Source organism: Sphaerodactylus townsendi, linkage group LG03 (assembly GCF_021028975.2).
Source record: "Sphaerodactylus townsendi isolate TG3544 linkage group LG03, MPM_Stown_v2.3, whole genome shotgun sequence".
In the NCBI taxonomy this organism is placed as follows: Eukaryota; Metazoa; Chordata; class Lepidosauria; order Squamata; family Sphaerodactylidae; genus Sphaerodactylus; species Sphaerodactylus townsendi.
In genome coordinates this window covers 3438683-3459725 of record NC_059427.1, presented here as the reverse complement: position 1 = coordinate 3459725, position 21043 = coordinate 3438683, and the positions used below count along the sequence as shown (strand labels likewise).

At 43.7% G+C, this 21043-nt stretch overlaps 3 protein-coding genes across 3 annotated transcripts in view; 2 read left to right on the top strand and 1 right to left on the bottom strand.

The window, feature by feature from the left end:
* LOC125428531 (zinc finger protein 708-like) overlaps positions 1-21043 on the top strand; it is a 1111878-nt gene that overhangs the window by 91478 nt on the left and 999357 nt on the right. The window lies entirely within an intron of this gene.
* LOC125428548 (zinc finger protein 420-like) overlaps positions 1-21043 on the bottom strand; it is a 472581-nt gene that overhangs the window by 263085 nt on the left and 188453 nt on the right. The window lies entirely within an intron of this gene.
* Positions 13934-21043, top strand: part of LOC125428889 (zinc finger protein 420-like) — a 36587-nt gene continuing 29477 nt past the window's right edge. The window contains 2 exon segments of the mRNA XM_048489597.1: positions 13934-14552; positions 17215-17724. Coding sequence (XP_048345554.1) covers positions 17308-17724 — 417 coding nt within the window. The 5' untranslated portion in view covers positions 13934-14552; positions 17215-17307.

Sequence of the window (21043 nt, the reverse complement as noted above, 5' to 3'; positions counted from 1 at the left end):
TTTCTGTGGGTTCTGTGGGGCAGTACTTGGAAGGAGTTGCAAAGAACCAAATTTAAACAAAACAGTTTACTTCACTTAACAAATAACACTTTTAAAACATTTAACATTTACACTTTGCAGTCCTGTTAAGTTTGCATTTTCAAGTCCTTATATTTACAGTCTACTGATATTGCCAAGTCCAATTCTTCTTTGCTGGTGGTTGGTTTTGAAGACTTCTGAGGCTTGGTGAACGGGCTTCAAGATGATGAAGGTTCCCAGAAAACTCTCACCATTTACATTCACAAAAACCCTGAAACAATAAATTCTAACATTTACAATATAGCAACAAAAAAATAAACTCCCTTCCCACTAGTTCCCCACAACATTGCAGTTACCTTAAACAAGGTGTTAAGGGCTTAATAAAATCAATCAAGGTCCCAGCCTGGTAGCCTTGCTTCCTCCAACCTCATGAGTTCTGCAGCCTTCTGCTTCTTTTCAGACTCCACCCCTTTCTGGGTCATCCCATTCTTACACAGGGGTTACACATGTTGACCTTTAAGGCCATTCACGGCCTGGGACCATCGTATCTTCGGGACCGTATCACCCCATACGTCCCTAGGCGGCCTCTCCGATCTGCGGAGGCCAATCTACTGGTGGTCCCTGGCCCCTCGGCAATGCGGCTGGCCTCCACGCGGGCCAGGACCTTTACTGCCCTGGCCCCGGCCTGGTGGAACGCTCTTCCTCCAGCTGTCCGGGCCCTGCGGGACCTTAGGGAGTTCCGCGGGGCCTGCAAGACGGAGCTGTTCCGCCGGGCCTTTGGAGGTTCCAGCCGCCAATAGTGCCCCACCTTGGCCCTCAACATCTGGGCCACAACTACAACATCGAGACTCGCTATGCCCCCCTCCACCTTGGGGTGGGAGGGTTTTTTACGTTATTGGAACGCTGGACGCCACTTTATAACTTTACGATTTTATAACTTTATTACTTATGACATTATATTTTTATATCTTGAATCTTAACCCAAATTTGATCCTGTTAAATTTGTGAATGTACTGGGAGTTTGTACTGCTGCTTTTAAATGTTATCTAATTGTACTGTTTTTAAATGTTGTACACCGCCCAGAGCCCCCCGGGGATGGGGCGGTATAAAAATCGAATAAAATAAATAAATAAATAAATAATTAGTGAAGTTAGAAGTCAGTGACCAAGTAATTGACCCTCATTGGTCAGTTAGGTTCTCCCATGCAAGTCTACACATAGCTAATAGCTATATCTCCTTTGTTACTCTCTGCACATGCTCTCTAGTAGTTTGTTAGCCATGTAATAGTCAAGCAGGAGCTGGCAAATGGAGCTAGCTAGTTAGGAAGATATTTCTTGTCTTTTTCTATCCAAGTTACCCTCCCCTTTCTTTACAGATAGTAAACCCTATTGTAATACATGCAACTGTCTCTGCGTCTTTATTGAGCGAACTCTGCCTTATAAGACGTGAGATAGCCGCATCACAACAAAAGGGGAGCAAGAAAGAGCATCAGCTGGATTGGAGAAGGGGGTTCGAATCCTGCCTGCCACACTTTGCTCGCGGGGAAAACTGATGCAGCCTTTGTCAGGATGAAGCTAGGAGCAAGTCCATTTTGCCCAGTGCAGAGAGACAAACTAAAGGTTAAAGGGAAGGAGTCTAAATTCCTAGAGAGGCCATGGCTGAGAGAGTCAAGTGACTTGCTACGCCTTTTCCGGGGAGTCGATGTCAGGACATTTGCAACCAGCAGGTAAGTTGTGGGATGAGATGTCCCTTGCAAAGCAGCTCTTCGGTTGGGAAAGTGGGATATTCCAGGGTGCCGGCTGCATTTGGGGTATTGCAAAGAGCTCTGCAGGATTCAGCCCTCCCGACTTCCCAGGGGAGCAGAAATGTCCCCCTGAAGTTTTGCAAAAGTCTTCCCCTCCCCCCCACCTCGCTGTCTGCAAGCACCTCTTCTCCCTCCCCGGGAATCCTCCTCCAGTCTCTGCTGCACATTTTGCACTGCAGTTTCTTTGCGTTCTTCAAACTCTGAGCAAATCTATTGTTTTGAGGCATTTTTGTGCCAGCCCGGCTTTGTTGTGGGACTAGCAGGGTCCCAAAATGACCTGGAGGTTTATTTCTTGCTGTTTGGGAAGAGCAAACAGAGTTGGAGAGTTTCCTTCTCCCTTCTGCTGTGGCTCAAAGAAGGTACGATTTTGTCTACTAACTCAGCACAATTTCTTTCTGCCCGCAAGACTAGTGTCTGCTTTTCCTGGGCAACTTTCAGCTTGGCATTATTCAGGGGCCTTTGTTAATATGCAGCATTTGATTGATCAGCCTCTCCTCTTTCAATCTGGGATAAGGGGTAGGGAACCTTTAACACTCAAAGAGCCATTTGGACCCGTTTTCCACAGGAAAAGAAAACACTTGGAGCCGCAAATAATTTTTGACATTTAAAATAAAGATAACACTATATATATATATAGGGTTTTTTTTACCTTTTACTCCGCTCATTCTGAGAAGCGCATGGATGCGCAGGGTGGGCAAGGATGAAGCTCGGCCTCGCCGGCCGCCGGGAAAGCGCCCACCCCGCTCCAACGGGGCGGGCGAGAGGGGAAGCCCGCAGTGTGGCCCAGCCGACCATGGGCAGTTGGCTCAGCTCATGGAGCCACAGTGCAAGGGCAGAAGAGCCGCATGCGGCTCTCGAGCCGCAGGTTCCCTACCCCTGGGTCAGCAGCTTCAGGAGTCAGCAGCAGGATGTGCAAAGTCACGGGTTTCTCACATCAGTCACAAACTCTGAAAAGTCTCTGCCGTGCTGTGGTTGCTTGTACGACAAAAAATATGTATTAAGTAGGAAATCTCTCTGTTGCATCTCCAGGGAACTTGTCTGAGATGGTATACAAAACAGTAAAAAAAATCTTCATTAAGATCTAGCATAAAACTCCCTGACCAGGGTAAAAGAGCCTATTAAGATAGTATTCAATGATAAACTGAATTCAAAGATACCCTTCCAAAACATCATTTTACCATATATAGAATTCTTGTCTGTACATTTCATGATAAGATTTGAAAGAAATCAGTGGGTTGGGAACGTGCAACATTCAAAACTCCCCTCCTCTTTTTCTGGTCCCTCCCTCGCTAGGGATGCCAGCCTCCAGGTGTGGCCCAAAGATCTCCAAGAATAACCGCTCATCTCTTACGGAGATCAGTTCTCTTGGAGAAAATCGCTGCTTTGGAGAGTGGACTCTATGGCGTTGTGCCCCACTGAGGTCCCTGCCCTCCGCAGACTCTACACCCAAATCTCCAGTAATTTCCCAGCCCCACTGATTTATTTATTTATTTAGATTCATTTCCACCCTTTGCTACAGTCTCAGCCTGGGCCAGTGACAAAGCTTCTTTTGGAGTCAGCAAGATCTCAAAAATTCCTCAAATCAGCCACAAAATTCTGAAAAGAATTCTGCTTGCTTTGCTCTCTAACAAGACAAAAATATTTATGAGGTAGAGGGTTTTTTCTTGTGCCACCTCTTCAGAGGACCTGGCTGAGATGGCTTAAAAAAGCTAAACAATAAAATTACAGAAGAGTTATTAGTTAAGACCCTGTGTTTTTTTTTTAAAAAAAAAACCCCAGCCAGACTTAAAGCACCCAATCAAAATAGTATTCAATAGTATTCAAAGATCAGCTCCTTAATGAAATAATCTCTTTCCAAAAGCTCATTAAACTCTGTAAACTTATATTTAGAGATCTCATCTGTACATTTTGTGATAAGGTTTGAAAGAAACCAGGGGGTTGGGGCCCTGCAAGGGTCACAATTAGGGTCCTCTTCCCTCTTCCCTGGCCCTTCCCCAGCTAGGGATGCCTGTGTCCTGTCCAACTCGATATTAAGTGACAGAGTACACAAAGTTTTGTAAAAAAAAATGCTATTCCTATTTTTGGCAGTATGACAACATCTCTAGGAATACTAGATGACAACATCTCTAGGAATGGTTATTGATATTATATTTTCATTAATAGTTTGCATTTCTTGCTGGGACTCAAGGCGGATTTACAGTATGATACAAAAAATATGCAAGCAAAAATTATCTGCAATAAAGTTCCCAGGGTAGTTGTGATCGTGAGCCAAAAAAGGATGATCTTCCTTTGCTACACAAGGAAATGAAAATTGGATTCCTGAAAAGTGCAAAATACCTCATAGTTACCTTCTTATCCTTCCAGATGGTGTCGTGCAACCAACTTAATTTTCCTTACCATCTCTTTGTGCCAGAGAAAAAGAGGCTTCTGTGCAGCCAGATTTTGTAAGTGTAGAACTGCGGATCATGCCCGTCTGTGCCTCTCCCTACCCAGCCTTCCCTTAGGCTAGAGACAATCTGTCTCTGTCCCTCTCTCCCTTGGCTGATATCTGAGCTGCTCATTATGTAGAATATGAAAACATCCGGGGGGTGGGGGAGGTTCTGAACCCTGAAAGAAAACATCTTATTATATTCCTTTTGGATTACCTTTAAGAAGGGGAAGGATTATTACATTTTCTGTGAGTATAGAGAGGTTTCTTTGTTCTGTTTTCAGGGTCCAGTGACCTTTGTGGTAGCGCCTGTTCATTGTGGGCTCTGCTGGATCCGGACCAAAGAAAGCTTCACAAGGAAGTCATGGAGAACGATCTTCAGAATGTGGCCTCTCTAGGTAAGCCTTTTCTTTCCCTGGATTCAAGGAGGCAGGAGGCAGAAATGACTCCTGGTGGTGCAGTGATTAAGAGCAGGTGGACTCTAATCTGGAGAACTGGGTTTGATTCCCCACTCCTCCACGTGGGGTGGAATTTAATCTGGTGAACCAGATTTGTTTTCCCACCCCTACATTCCTGCTGGGTGACCTTGGGCTAGTCACAGTTCTTCAGAACGCTCTCAGCCCCACCTACCTCACAAGGTGTCTCTTTCACAAGGGACTTTGAGACTCCTTACAGGAAGGGGAGGGTATAAATCCAAACTCCTCCCCATCCTCCTCCTCCTCCTTATGGCTCTGACAGGCCTTTTCCAATAGTGACTCTCAGTAGGGGAGTGTAGAAGGTCCATATGTGAGGAAGGGGCTTCTGCGTACATTAGTTTGTATGCTAAAATGTTGCTTTCTGAACTCAAAGGAAAATCCGCCCCTGCACAATTGCCCTCTGGGGATTGAGCGACCTTGATGTTCTTCAGAGGCACATGATGTTGAGCACTTGTGAAAGTCCATTGAAGGCAGGGTGGGAGGGGGATTAGCTTCCATAAGAGTTAATTGGGTGCCAATGGTGCTTACTTATGGGCCTTTCAGGGAAGCCAATGAAGCTATAATTTTAGATAACAGCAATACTAGTAGTGTTTACTTAAGACCCTTGATATGCCTTTTATATATATTTGCCTTGAGAACCTTACGGTCTTCTGTTGGACATGAGGAAGATTGTGGGAGGAGGGAAAGGGAGTTGAAGGAATGAATTTGGGTCTTTCTACTGTGTTCATTCCACTTCCACCAGTGTGGGCTTAGATACAGTTCCTGCATACAGTAAAATGACATGACAGGGTTTGAAGAACGAACTTAGAAAAACAGAATTTTAGCTAGTGTTGGTGACGAAGAACTTGGCCTGCAGAATTTTGGTCTGTCAGGCTGCTATGAAAATCAAAGGAACAGATCCTGTCAGAACGGTGCTAGGCCGCAGAAAAGTGCTGTTTTGAGCATGCTCAAGGAAGGGAAGGATAAAATAATGTCCTAAATAGAGAAGGCATGTGTTAAAGAGAATTTTCCGATTGTTTGTAGAAGTTCAAAGTTTTGGAGATCCATCCCCACCTTCTTCCATCCCAGGAGGATTATGGGGTCTGTTCAAAGGGAGAGGAACCCTTGGGCAGTGGCCCTTCATCAGAGCTTCATTAGCTGGGCTGTTGGATCCTGCTTGCCTTTTGCGGGGAGCTAAGATACTGTCTTTTGGTGACTCCATCTTTACTGAAGCTTTACCATCCCTGTGTGGGAGCTCCCTCTTCCATTTTCCCCCAGTTTGGGAATTCAGCAGGATTATTTTATCCTTCTCTTCCTTGAGCATGCTCAAAAAAAAGAACTTTACTCAGGCCTAGCACCTTTCTGAAAGGATATATTCCTTTGATTTGCATAGCAGCCTGACAGACCAAAATTCTGCAGGCCAAGTTCTTTGTCATCAAAACTTCACTTGCTGAAATCCTGTTCTAGCACTTTTAGATAAATTAATAGAACTCTCGCATGAAAGTTGGTGTGGTAGGATGGTGTGCTATTGTCATAAATGGACAGAACTTATGAGGAAAAAAACATTAAGAATACTAAGGCACTTTTTTTTAACATGGTGGAGATTAGGGGTCGGGTGGATAGAATGGTACTGTAAGAGAAGAACACCTCCAGCAGGGTTATGATGAGGAGGCATCATCTCGGGGGGCCAGTAATGACTTGGTGCTTGCACAGGGGGGCTACCTTTATCTTTTTACCATTTTAACAGTTTGACTTTCATCAGATATCTGAGTAACTGAAATGTCAACAATGCCATAGAATGTTAGTTAGAGCATAAATTAACAATATTAAAATTTAAACGAGTCATAGGCATATGAACAAGATAGCTGATGAAAAACCTCAGAAATATTCAAGAATAACCTTAGAAATATCCAGAAGCCCTTAGTTGAAGCTTGGTTAAAATGAAATATTTTTGCTTAATGCTGAAAAGACAGTAAGTTAGTGTCCAGGAAAGGGGGGGGGGGCATTCCTCAGATAAGGAAACAACAGTTAAAATACTCCCTCTCAAATGATCAGCTACTACTGTAAATTGGACCATAAAGAGACACGATTTCCCAGTCTGTGATCTGCCATACTGCTTCTCCTTGGGGGGCAGAATTTAAAATGATGATACAGAATGGCAGATCACAGACCAGGAAGTCCTCTGCTCCAATTTAGGATCTTCAGAACAATGACCTCTAAAGCTGCCCTGATTAGTTTGAGCCAGTGTGGTGTAGTGGTTAAGAGCAGGTGGATCTAATCTGAAGAACTAAATTTGATTCCCCACTCCTCCACCTGAGTGGCAGAGGCTTACCTGGTGAACCAGATGTGTTTCCGCACTCCTACATTCCTGCTGGGTGACCTCGGGCTACTCACAGTTCTTTCAGAACTCTCTCAGCCCCATCTGTTTCACAATGTGTCTGTTGTGTGGATGTCAGGACTGAGCCTGTCAGTGCCAAATGGCAGGTAGGGCAGGGGGAGGTGGTGTACCATCCTCTGATGGGGGGCGAAAGCCCAGCGTCTTCCCCTCGGCGCCCCAGGGTATCCCGGACACAGATCTTATAAAAGGAAGGTGTGAACTGTTCCTAGGCTCCCAATGCTTTGTAGTGAATGCTTTGTAGTTTGTAGAGGAGAGTAGGAGCCGTTTGGCTCGGTGGGAGGGGGCAACGGGATATAAGTAAGGGGTTTGTGCGGGAATCACCAGATTCCTCTTTTACGGTTACCTCCGCTCTGAATTAAAGGCTTTAGAACAAATCTACAGTTTCCGTGATTTCAAAATCCGAGATTTGACAGGGGAGAGGAAGGGAAAGGTGCTTGTAAGCCACCTTGAGTCTCCTTACAGGAGGGAAAGGTGGGATATAAATCCAAACTCTTCTTCTTCTTCCAAAGGGGTATAATAAATGCCAACAGCCCAAGCAGTAATCCAGAGGGGGCAACCAGTTGGAGAGACTGGGTGGCAAACAATAAAGATGATTGTTGTGGGTTTTCCAGGCTGTGTGGCCATGGTCTGATAGATCTTGTTCCTAACGTTTCGCCTGCATCTGTGGTGGCATCTTCAGAGGTGTATCACAGAGAGAAGTCTGTTACACGCTGTGTCCAGTAAGAAGGGAATGTTTCGTGTCCATGTCCCAGGGTGGGGAACCAATCAGTAAGTGTTTGGGTGGAACTTGTTATGCAAAGCTGTGGTTGAGTGCATTGTATTGCGGGAGGGGTTTTTCAGTCCAGGAAGTGATTCACATTTGCATTCCCTGCAGCAGCACACTAAAGATGATAACCAGCAGAGAGGGTCCCATGATCCAGAACAGAAGGTTAACCATGTAGGCCATATAGACAGTTGCTATCCTTGAGTTTGTTAAAATTATCTTTTCTAAAGTCCAGAGGTAATGTCTAACTATGTAAAGATTTTCCCGCCTCAAGATATCAAAATTACATGGTCACTACTATCCAGAGTGCCCACTTCTTCCTCCTTGTAAATCTCATGTTGGTGAAATTCAAGTCCAAGATAGCAGTCCCCCTTGTTTCCTTCTCGACCTTCTGGAAAATGGAGTTGTCAAAAAGACAAGTCAAGAATTCATTAAATCTTTTATTTTCAGAAAATTATGAGGGTAATTGAAATATCAACAGTGCCATAAAATCTAAGACACAGCGTAAATTACCAGTATGAAAATTTAAACAAGACAGAGGCATAAGAAGAGCATAAAGCAGCAGATGAATAATCTCATGAATATTCAGAGAACAGCCTTCAGGTAAACAGGGGTTGAAAGGAAATCTTTTGACCTATTGCTAAAAAGATAACAACATGGGATCCAGGAAAGCTTCCAAGGTTAGGGAACTCCACAGATGAGGGACCACCACAGAAAAGATTCCGTCTCTACTGATTAGCTACTCCTGTTCATGGAATGACAGAGAGTAGTGGTTGGGGGGCAGAATTTAAAACTGAAGGGCAGCATGGCAGATCACAGACCAGGAAATCTTCTGTTTCAATTTAGGGCCTTCAGAATGACCACCTCTGAAATTGGTCCATGTAGCTCAGTTATGTCTCTTCTGATTGACTGTGGTGGGTCCAAGAAAGGAGATTGTATCAAGAGCAGTTAATGGCCTTCTTTCCTGGATTCCTCTTTTGCTTTAAGGTCTTTCTTCTTTATTTCAGAGACTGATGGGACTGAGAACAATTCCATGGAAGAAGCACAACAGCTTCCTTCAGAAGGGAAAGTGCAGAAAAGAAACACTGGAACAGAACAGAAGAGGAGGGATGAATCGTGTGCTTCTCAGGGTGTGGAATACCAGAACATGCTGCCATACCAAGGGAAGATTAATTGCCCATTGTGTGACAAAACATTCCCTTATAAATCAGCATTTGATAGACACTTCAGAGTTCATACGGGGGAGAAACCATATCTGTGCTTGGAATGTGGAAAGACCTTTACTCAGAAGGGACATCTTATGGAACACCAACTTACTCACACAGGAGAGAAACCATATCAATGCTTGCAATGTGGAAAGAGGTTTCCCCGCAGTACCCACCTTATTGCTCATCGACAAATCCACACAGGGGAGAAACCATACCAGTGCTTGGACTGTGGAAAGACCTTTGTTTGGAGAAGAAATCTTACTATACATAAGCGAATCCATACAGGGGAGAAACCATATAAATGCTTAGAGTGTGGAAAAACGTTTGCTGAGAATGGAAACCTTACGGCTCACAGACGAATGCACACAGGGGAGAGACCGTATCAATGCTTGAAGTGTGGAAGGAGCTTTGCTCACAGTTCACTGCTTACTACCCATGAACGTATTCACACAGGCGAGAAACCCTATAAATGCTTGGAGTGTGGAAAGAGCTTCGCTCGAAGTACTAACCTTACTGTCCATGAACGTACCCACACAGGGGAGAAACCATATAAATGCTTAGAGTGTGGCAAGACTTTTACTGAGAGCACAAAACTTACGGCTCACAGACAAATCCACATAGAAGAAACCACATCAACGGCTGGAGGGAAGACAAATCTTTTCTCAGATTTCACTGCTTATTGCCCATCAGCGAATCCACACTGGGGGGAGCCCGTTATAAATGCTTCGAGTGTGGAAAGATTGTTTGCTGATAAATCACATACTAAACATCAATGAATCAATACTGGGGAGAAACCATTACAAATGCATAGAGTGTGGAAAAAGCTTTGCTCAGAGTTCTGGTCTTACTAAATATTAACGAATCCATAGTGGGGAGAAACCATGTAAGTGTTTGGAGTATGGAAAGATCCTTGTGCAGAAGAAGGATCTTATGAAACACCAAAGAAATCCACAGAATGCTTGCATTGTGGAAAGAACATTGCCTATAGTTGCACCCTTAGTATTGATAAAACCATCTAGGAGAAACCATATAAATTCCTGGTGTGTTCGAAGTGCTTTATTGTAAATTCAATCCTTAATTCCAATCTGAGAGACCACACAAATGACGGTCAATGTGGAGTTTCTCAAGGGCACTAGAAGGTGTAGGGAGAAAGAGAGAAGGAATGATCCATAGATAACTCTGATTTCCGTAAACGCTGTTTTGGTTTTCTTTCCTGTGAGTAAGCCCCACTGAATAAACTTGAGTAGGTTTTTGAGTACACCCATTTAGGATTACTCCTTTTGTTCTATTGTATTATCTGGATACTCAGTAGAATCCTACATGTCTTTTAAATGCTCCTGAACACACTGATCTTGGTCTTTCATGCTTTTATACAAAATCTAGTGCTTAGAAATTTGTTTTCAGTTGTTACTGCAAAGATGAACTAGAAAGCGTGGCTATTGTTTGAGTTTTGTATACCTTCTTCCCCTAATTCTAATGTCCTCTCTTAAACCCCTGTGTAATCTTTCCAAGAGCTTCATTCTTCTACTTTTTCCATCCATTGATGAATCTCCAGGTCTCTGGTAGCTAGCTGTGTTTCAGATTCCAATTTCCACTTCATATAGATAATTAATATGCTGCCTTCCCAGAGGTCTGCTTGAAGTGGCTCACCACTACAACCACCAAACTAAACTGGCCACTTGTCAGTAAGCCAGAACATTGAAACAGCATGAAGCAAAGACTGAGTGTAAAGAGTCCTCAAGCCAAGGAGAGAACTTAAACAGAGCCCCTTGTTGAAAAGCCTGGGCCAAAATAATCCTCTAGAGAGAAAGGAGTGGGTGACCCATTGGCCTGGATTTCTTAAGATCAAAGTCTCACTCCACTTTGATCTTCAGCTCCTAAAGCCAGAGAGAAACTAACTGTTCATAAGGGGAGGACTGAGAGAGGCTTTCACTGTGTTTCAGTAGACACACAGATTTCTTTCTCTTCCCTCCAGTCTACCAGACCTTGCAGGGAAGGAACTGTGTGGAAGAGCTCAGGGAGTCAACAGCATCCTCCCGCCATATGTTCAATGACAGCCCTTCCGTTCCTTTCAACTTCTGTTCCAGGCGCAGGAGAAGGACACGCAGAAGCTTTACCAGAGAGCAGTTTTTCCAGGTAACAGTGAGAGGAGTATCATTCCCACTGGATGTCCTCCTTGAGCATAGGGAGGGCTGCTTTGATGCCCCCTCCCCCAGTCCTGTGTGGGAAAGATGATCCACTCCAGCTTCTCTGTTTAGAAAAGGAGAAGTCACAGAGTTTACAAAGGACAGCCCGGCCTCCACTTTGCAAGACCTGAGCAAGGCAATGAACAATAGGACATTGATTCACGGGGTTTCCATAGTTCAGAAGCAACTTAACACACACACAACCCTTATCAGTGGATTTGTTTAGGCTCAGGAGGGGTAGCACTTGAGAAAAGCAATATTGTCCAAGCTTCACAGAAGTGAAGATGCAGTTCCAAAATGAGGTTTATTGACTGAGAGATTGAAGATATTAATGCATATGTCAAATTTGTAATAATTACTTTTAAAGAGACTTGGTTATGGCAAAAAGTAGCAAGAATGAAAAAAAAGCCCAGTTTTTATGTATTTTAAGTAGATGAGTACATATGATTTTGTGTGGTGTTTGAAGTTATAAGATGATGAATTAGCCAAAAATGTGCTCCTTTATCAAGTGGGGCAGTCAAACAAAACAAAGAAGTCTTAATTTAGGAGATGATGTTGAAACACAGACTGCTGGAAGACAATGATTGAGGGAAGCTAATAATCTTCCTAAGGAGGGAGTCCTAGAACGGGAGGCTTGAGTAGCCAAGGATGGAGTGTCCTTTTCTGATGTCATGGATATGGCCAGGAATATGGGGAAACAGTTGCTTGTCTTGACATCATGGAGGACTGACCAAAACCAGAAGTGACCTAGTTGGCTAAAAATGCTGGGATGGACCTGAAGAGCTGGTAGAAGCAGAAGTGTCAGAAACTGAAGCTTTGAACTATCACAGAACCTGGGAGAGTGACTGAATTCAGACACAATTTGGGAGAGATCAGCTCTGAGTTCCAGAGAGAGCTGATGCGTTCAGTGTCTGTGAAAGACCTGTGAGGTTGGCGGGAAGAGAGTAGTGGAGAAAGAGAGACCCTACTCTAGTCAGGAAGGGAGATTTACTTTTAGGTAGGGAAGAAACTCCTGCCCAGGTTCTTAGAGCAGAGCTAATTTAGTCTTCTGAACCGAGAGGGAAGAACAGAGGACCCTGATAGAGAAAAGGATTGTGTCAGAGAGGGGGAATTTACACTGTGTGTGAAGAATTCTTGAATCTAGTTCTTGAGTAGGATTTACTTCAGATTCTGTGATGTGTTCCTGAACTTCAGGAAGATTGATGGGAAAGTCAATTGGGATTATACTCCTTTCTGTATAGTTTAGAAGCTCTGAGAGGTAGCTTGGCTTAGATCTGTGAAACATCTTGAAACTCTGTCGTATATTAAAGCATTTAGAACACTGAAATCAGCTACCTACTTGTATATAATGAACTGCTTCATCCTTTATTAATAATTTCACCTTCAATCCTATTCCCCTGAAGTGTTTAATACAATTATGTTATTTGTTAAACTTCATTAAGCTTATTGTGTGATTTTAAAGAGCCAACAGGGTCGGAAAACAGAATAAAATGCCCAGAAAGTCATAAACATGAAAAGAAGATCTTAGGGAACATTCTTTGCCTAGGGGTACTGGGAGGTGGGAGATTTTTCCCCTGCCTTCACACAAGGGAGTCTGGAAACCCAGGATAGAGCTGCCTTGGACAGAAAGAAGAAATGAAGGAGTAACACAATAACGTGGTCTTTTCTAGATTGAAAACCATTTAACTAGTATGCAAACAATTTTTTTAAAAAACTTTGTATAATAATCAGAACCTTGTAAATAGGCCAAAAACTTTTTGTAGAGAATACCTTCTCAATAACTGGGCCCTGTGAACATCTGAATGAGACAGCAGCTTCACCGGTCCCTACCCAATAGAAATATTTTGCTCTATCCAGGGTTTATGACATCGTCTGTGAGTGAGGGATTGCCTAGGAGAACAACAACCACTCCTAGGGAGACTCTCCTTGTTGTGGCCCAGATCCTAAGCAGGGGCCTCTTTCAGTCAAGTGCAGGGTTGGAAACAGAGATCGGTTAGGGACCTCAGAGGACATCTAGTCCATCCAATCCCTAGGATCGGGGCTTAGAGACAGCTTCTACTCTAGAGCTGTGGCTATGCTAAACTCCTTGGCCATGCTGACAGAGGCTGTGTAGGGATGGGTGGAGAGAGGAGAAAGTGAGGATGGGGTATGTAGTTCCTGAACATCTGTGCATCTTGCAGGAATGCTGCTGATCTAGGAATTCCCTCATAGGAGTGCACAATCCCTAGGATCAGGAATGCTTAGGAGGCAGTTTATGGGGTCTCTACTCAGAATGGGCTCCTGTTTCAGCCATATTATTCTCCCAATCCAGGAGTGGAAGACCTGCTCAACTTCCCCAGGGTGGCCAAATCAGCCTTCCAGTCCGACCCTTTGATAAACATGACAAGAAAAATTGTGGGAAGGAAAGAAGAAGTGGATCCACAGACCATAAAGCCTGACTCCCTCCCAGGAACATTTGGGGGTGGGGAGAGAGAGAGAGAGAGGAACCCCTTCCCCCAATTTAGCCACAACCTGGGACAAGTTCTCCTCTTGGGAGGAAGCAGGCCAACTGATGCCTGGGATACACTCTGCATGGCCCAAGACAGCGAGCCCCACCAGAAGTTTTTATACTTCGTCCATGCAATTCTTGGGAAACAGAAGAGGGTATTTGCCCGACGTATGTACTTGTAGACAGGGATTCTTTTGCATCCAGCAGCTGCATCTTAGCTTCCTTCTGGACCCGCAGGACCCCTCCTTGGAGGCAAGAAGGAGCATCAGCCGGGAAGGGAACTGGGTTCGAATCCCGCCTCCCCTTTGCCTCCCTTTGCACTTTGCAGGGAATTCGGGGGGATGTTGGCTGGGGAAACTGATGCAGCCTCTGGCCGGGCAGAGCCAGGAGGTGGAAGTCCTTTTTTGCCCACTGTAGAGAGTCAGTCCAAAGCTCAAAGGGAAGGGTCTGCATTCCTAGAGCGGCATCAACAGACCCGCATTGCCCAGTCTCTTCCGGGTCCCTTGCGCCATGTGGGTGGGAGGTCGCTAGTGCGGTTGGGGGGATCGACGGAGGAGGCGGAGAGTTTTTAAGGGACAGGGAAGCGATAAAGGGAGGTTTTCTGGGAAAAGCATCTTGGTGTGGTTGGGAGAGCGGGACCGTCCGCGGGGAAGGTGCGTCTGTGGTCTTGCAAAAAGCCCCGCAGGATTCACCCACCCCACCCCCCACCCCCAGTGTGGTCCCTGACAGCTGCTCTTCTTCTTCGCTGGAGGCTGAGATGTCCTCTCCGGGGAATCCTTCTCCGCTTCACAACTGACCTTCCAGGTACAGAAATCAGTTCCTCTTTATAGAGTTACCAGCTCCAGGTTGGGAAACCCCTTCTGATTTTGGGGGGTGGAGATGGGGAAGGACAAAGTTTGGACCAGGCCCATTTGCAGAATAGGGAACCCTGAAGGATTTTTGGGGTGGCACCTCATTTTTCCCTGTATCCCCCTCCCACACTCTTCCCTGTTCCTAGTAGCCCCCATATCCTGTGAAGGGTACTGAAGCAGGGTTCACACCCCAGATAGCAGGGATGCGCAACACTCACACTGGAACACACAGCAGGAACTGAGACGCACACAACTATATCAGCTTCCCAGAAGCGGTCCTTCTTTATTAGGTTCACAGCAATGTTGCTCTCTCTGACAAAGTGCTTCGCCAGACGACGAGAAGACAAGAGTCTCACAGTACATAGCACACTGCTGCATTATATACATTTCATCAACCAATCAGAAAACCTTTCCAATTAGCTCCAGGAAGAGGCTGTCATACAGAGGTGGTCATATGACACCTGTCATTTAGATTTTGTAGATCAGACATTTGTTCTGACATATCCTCACCCCGTACCCTGCCTCATCCTCTTATTCTTGGCCATTCACCAACCTTCCTTTTATCTCCTTCCCATCTCCAGATGTATTTATTTGCTTAATTTATAAGTGCCTTTCTCCACAGTGGAGACCAAAGCAGCTCACCTTGTCCTCTCTCCTCTCCTCCTTTTATTGGCACAACAACCCTGTGAGGTAAATTAGGTTGAAAGTATGTATTTGGCCCAATATTATCCAGTGAACTTCCTTATCAAGATAGAGATTTGAACCCGGGTGAAATTTACAAATAAGGGTGATCTAACTCCAAATTTTTTAATCTTGACAGGCGTAAGACAGGGATGTATTTTGTCTCCTCACCTCTTTAACTTGTATGTGAATGATTTAGCCCCAACTCTACAAAAAATCAAAGGACAGCCCCCAAAATTGAATACTAGGGATACTCCCATATTACTTTATGTGGATGATATTACCATCTTATCATTTACTAGAGTTGGTCTTCTGCAAACTTTTCATGATTACTGTCAAAAAAATAGTTTGGTTATCAACTATGCTAAATCAAAATATTTAGTCTTCTCAAAAAGATGGAAACCGCAAAACTGGGCCATCGGTAACAATCCGCTTGCACAAGTAAAGGAATTCAATTATCTTGGTATAGTTTACCATCACAAATTGCGATGGTCTAAACAAAAAGCAAAAGTAACTAGAACTGCTAGCTGTTCAGCTTCTTTAATTACACAATTCTTTTACACCAAAGGCAACCAAATTGTTCCAGCAGCTGTAAGAATATTTGAAGCAAAAATAATTTCTTCCCTTTTGTATGGTTCACAACTTTGGCTCCAGGAGTTTGTCTCTAATATCGAGAAAATACAGTCCTCCTTTTATAGGAAAATCCTGGGAGTTCCAAAATGTGTCCCAAATAGGGTAATCTATGCAGAACTGGGCCTACACTCTATTGAAACAAAAGCTTGGTTCATGCTTTTAAAATTTTGGTTAAAAATATTATTTAGGGTAAAGAAAAATTCGTTATTCTCCTATTTTAAATCTGATCGACTGAGTATATCCTGGTTTTTCCATACTGAATCCAAAATAAGAACTCTAGGTTTCTCTATGGAATTTCTTGAACCCCTAAACAAGGAATATATATTCAGGCTGCTCAGCCAAAGACTCATTGATATGGAATTTTAATCCCTTCATCCAGCACAGGCTGCAGTATGTTCCCCAGATTTTTTAAACTTACCCATCTCACATTGGAAGATGGCAAAATACTTTTCTAGCCTCGACAGTCCATCTCATCACAGAGCATTTATGCTTGCTAGAGTAAACGCCTTTCCTTCTAAAGTTATGATCAGGAGATTCCAAGGTGTTTTACTTGCTGATAGACGATGCCCATGCTCTGTAAATGCCGTGGATACAATTCAGCATATCCTTTTAGAATGTCAGCTACACTCTTCACTACGTAGTCAGTATATAACCCCAATTTTTAAAGGTAAAACAAATTTGCCTTCAGCTTATGTAGTGAATTATTTACTAAATGATGCATCTTCTGAGATAACTTCTAAGGTTGCTACATACCTAGCTGAAGTAATATCCCAAAGACGGTATTAAAATGTGACTCTCGATCTACCAAATTATTCAATCACATTGATGTAATGTCTGAGGCTTAAATCATTGTAACAAACATGAGAAGTTATTTAAATTGATTTTTAACTAAGATCTGGATATAAAAATAGGTCTCCAGAAAGTTTGTGTATAATTTAGCCTAACTTTGTGTATTGGGTTTCTGTAGTTGTATTGTTGTTTATTATACAAACATACTGTATGTAGAACTATTTATGCCTAATAAAGGTTTACTGTACTGTAGAACCCGGGTCTCCCCAGCCCTACTCTGAAACTTTAACCACTGCACCACACTGGCTTTCGTAGGGTGGCTGTTGTTGAACAGTAGCAAGCAGCCAGGCCTTCTTAAGTCATGGAAGTTGGGTGGTATCAAGTCACCCAGAGATTGATTCTGGTGTGAGGTTTCGTGAATCAGAGTTTATTTCTTCAGATGAAGATGTCACATATATGCGTGTTTGTGTGTGTAGGAAATCTTACTCCCAAAATCAGTCTTTGCTTTGCAGGAGGTCACAGATCTGGCACTTGCTTGTACAGAAGAATCTGGCAGGAAGGTGATCTATTGGTCCAGGTGGAGGCTTTTAGAAGAGGAAGGGAGGATGAAGGAAGAGCCAGACTCACCTGTCCATGAATCAAGAGAAGGCCTCGATGTCTCCAAGGTTGGAAGCAGCAGGGAATTTCAGGAAAGATCCATGAAGAAGAGCCTGGGATACAAGAATGTCCTCCCTCCAGAAGTCCAGCGCCAGATCTTCAGGAACCTCCGCTACCAGGAGGCCGAGGGGCCCCGAGAGGTCTGCAGCCAACTCCACCATCTTTGTCGCCAATGGCTGAAGCCAGAAAGGCACAGCAAGAAGGAGATGCTGGACCTGGTGATCCTGGAGCAGCTCCTGGCCATCCTGCCCCCAGAGATGGGGAACTGGGTCAGGGAATGTGAACCGGAGACCAGTTCCCAAGTGGTGGCCCTGGCAGAAGGCTTCCTCTTGATCCAGGCAGAGGACAAGATGCTGGACCAGCAGGTGAGAGAGATTCATCTAGGTAGTGTTGTGGGAAAGGGGGCATAGAATACAATCAAGGATCCCCTCGAAATTGATGTAGATTACCCCAACTTTTTGTAACTCACATTATGCTTTTTTCCTCTTCCTTTTGTCATCAGCCTCCCCTTTCTTGGATCCTCTCTTTTATTTCAGGCTCAGGAGCAGATCATGCAGGAGCATTACTACAGAGCAGCTTTTCCAGGTAAGATCAAAAGGGGTGTCATTCCCACAGGATAGCCTCCTTGAGTGTAGGTGGCCTGCAGTTTAGAAATTCTGTCTGAGGAAGTAAAAAGCTAGAATCAGTTTAAGGTCACCGCAAACTAATTAAATCAACACAGTAAGACAAATTAGGGCAAAGCTGCCTTCAAACTCAAATGATGGTGAGTCATGTTAAAAATTGGGAAGATATTTCACTGGGTCAATAAAAAGGGTTACAAAACTACAAGCTTTATTAGAATGTCATGTATTATAATTTATCATTTTTATACTTTTGGGACCTGCTGTGAACCCAATGTGGTGGATAATAGCAGGATAAAATAAATATAAATAAATAGTAACTTTCGAAGCTTTTAACTAAAAAGCTTTTTGCTATCCAGTTTTCAATAGGGAAGGAGTTCCAAGAGACCACAAATCTCAAAAGGATGGTGGTAGAAGTCAGCTGTTGAGTGATTTGAAAAATGTTCTATATTACTAGGTGACAAAAATGGTCCTGTAAACTCTCATATTTGACACTATGAAATCACTGGAGTCATTCTCTGTGAATATGATATTCTGTGATAAATAACAGTTAGAAAAGTAGACAGCAACAACAGCACAGTGACAGTCAAATGACAAGCAGTACAGTTGTACTGACTGAGGTAAACAGATGCTGTAACTGGTTACTCAGAGTCTGTGCAGAGGTCTTTGTGGTAGCAAGAAGCTGAAGTAGTACTTAACCTCCACCTAATTTCCTGCGGACTCAGTTTCCACTGAAGACTTAAAACTGATATTTATGGTAACTGGATCTGGACCTAAACCAGCTTCTTTTCTAAGAATCACAAGTGGATTTCTCTCGTTCCAAGCAAATACCCATCTCTGGTGTAAGAGCCTTCTTTTACCAATCAGAGCCATTTCCCATAGTCCCACTTCCATCACACACTTGGTGAAGGATCTGAACATTCATGGCAAATAGATGAAGTAGTCTAAACTGAATTGTTCTTTGTCCAAAAGGGATGAAGTCGCTCAGGATGGTCCATTGTGGAATGGAACTGAATGCCTGTATTATAATGTAGCCTAGAGAACCAGCATTGTGTAAGAGCCTTCTTTTACCAATCAGAGCCATTTCCCATAGTCCCACTTCCATCACACACTTGGTGAAGGATCTGAACATTCATGACAAATAGATGAAGTAGTCTAAATTGAATTGTTCTTTGTCCAAAAGGGATGAAGTTGCTCAGGATGGTCCATTGTGAAATGGAACTGAATACCTGTATTATAATGTTGCCTAGAGAACCAGCATTGTATAGCAGTTAAGAGTGGCAGACACTAATCTGGAGAACCAGGCTTGATTCCCCACTCTCTCTCATGAAGCCTGCTGGGCGACCTTGGGCTAGTCACAGTTATCACAGAACTTTCAACCCACACAGAAGGAAGCTATGGCAAACCACCTCTGAACATCTCTTGCCTTGCAAACCCTATGGGGTAACCATAAGTCAGCTGTGACTTGATGGTATTTCTACCACCACCAACAATATATTTATTTTTGCTCTGACTTTCTAATGCGACTTGAGGCAAAATATATGTATGATAAAAAAGAAAGTTTATCAGTAAGCAAATTAGATGAGAACACATATCTACCATGTCATCTGGCCTCCCGTGGGCACAAAAAGGGGGGAGGGGGGCAGCCGGACACCATCCACATTTTTACATGGGTTCTGTTTTTATGTAACTGATATTTAAATTATGTTTTAAGGTATGTTTTAACCTTGTTGTGAACCGTCCTGAGCCCTCAGGGGGAGGGCGGTATATAAGACAAACAAATAAATAAACAAACAAACAAACATCAGGCAAACAGCGGATGGCAAAGTAGGATAATAGTATTAGATAGGATAAGAGTGTTTTAGTTATGAAGATTCCTAGTAAGTCACAATACTGGACCTAGGCTGGGATTGTAGAACACGGGAAAATCCAGAGAAGCAATGCAAATACAATAAAGGCAATTAGTCAGTAACCTCTCTCACTGCGTCATTTAGCTACCATGTCAAGCTATTAATACTTCATCAATAGTAAGACAGTCTTTTTTCTATTGATTTTGTTCCAGCGCATATGCCATCAAATTCTGGGATTTGGTAGCTGCATTTCTGTCATTGGTTTATGACTGCCTGTTCTTCCTTCTTAGTTCTGTGAATTCTGTACCATTGAACAAACAGACCACACTTTTGTATAGGATAACCATATTAAGACTGGATTTGGCAAAAGTGTGGAATTTTAAAAAATATTCTGAAATCAGGCTGTAAGGATAGTTGTCATCCTGAGCCAAGAAAGGAAGAATTTTATTTTTCCTGTGGGACTGAATTGCAAAGTACTCAGGAAGTATAGAATGCCTTCCATTTACCTCTAATCCTTCCAGGTGGTTCCCTACATTTTTTGCCATCTCTTCAAGGCAAAGAGAAATCAGCTTCCAGGCAGCCTGACCAGGTAAGTGTGGAACTTTAGATTTTGCCCTGGATGCCTTCTCCCCATCTCCCTAGACCAGGGCTGCTCTCTCTCCATTTCTTTCCCTCAGCTGCTATCAGTGCTGCTCAATGGATAGAAAGTGAAAATTTACCTTAGAGGTTCTGATCCTGAATGTCGACAGTTTATTATATTCCTTTTGGATTAATCTTAGAAGCGGGAGAATTCTAACATTATCAGGGAAGACATTTTTCCCCCTCTTTCCAGGGTCCAGTGAACTTTGAGGAAGTGTCTATTCATTTCTCTGAGGAAGAATGGACTCTGCTGGATCCTGACCAGAGAAGGCTTCACAAGGAGGTCATGGAGGACAATCATCAGAATGTGGCCTCTCTGGGTAAGAGTCTCCTGTCACTTGATTCACAGATGGTTAAGGCAGAGGTCCTTCTCTCTAAGGAGAACCCCAACCTTGACTTGGATGTCCCAGCCTGGTCTGATCGCGTCAGCTCTCAGAAGCTAAACAGTTTCAGTCCAGGTTGGTACTTGGATGGGAGACCACCAAGGGAATTCCAGGGATGCTCTGAAGGGGAAGGCAATGGCAAACCACCTCTGTCCATCTCTGACCTTGAAAACCAGGGAGTAATTCACATTT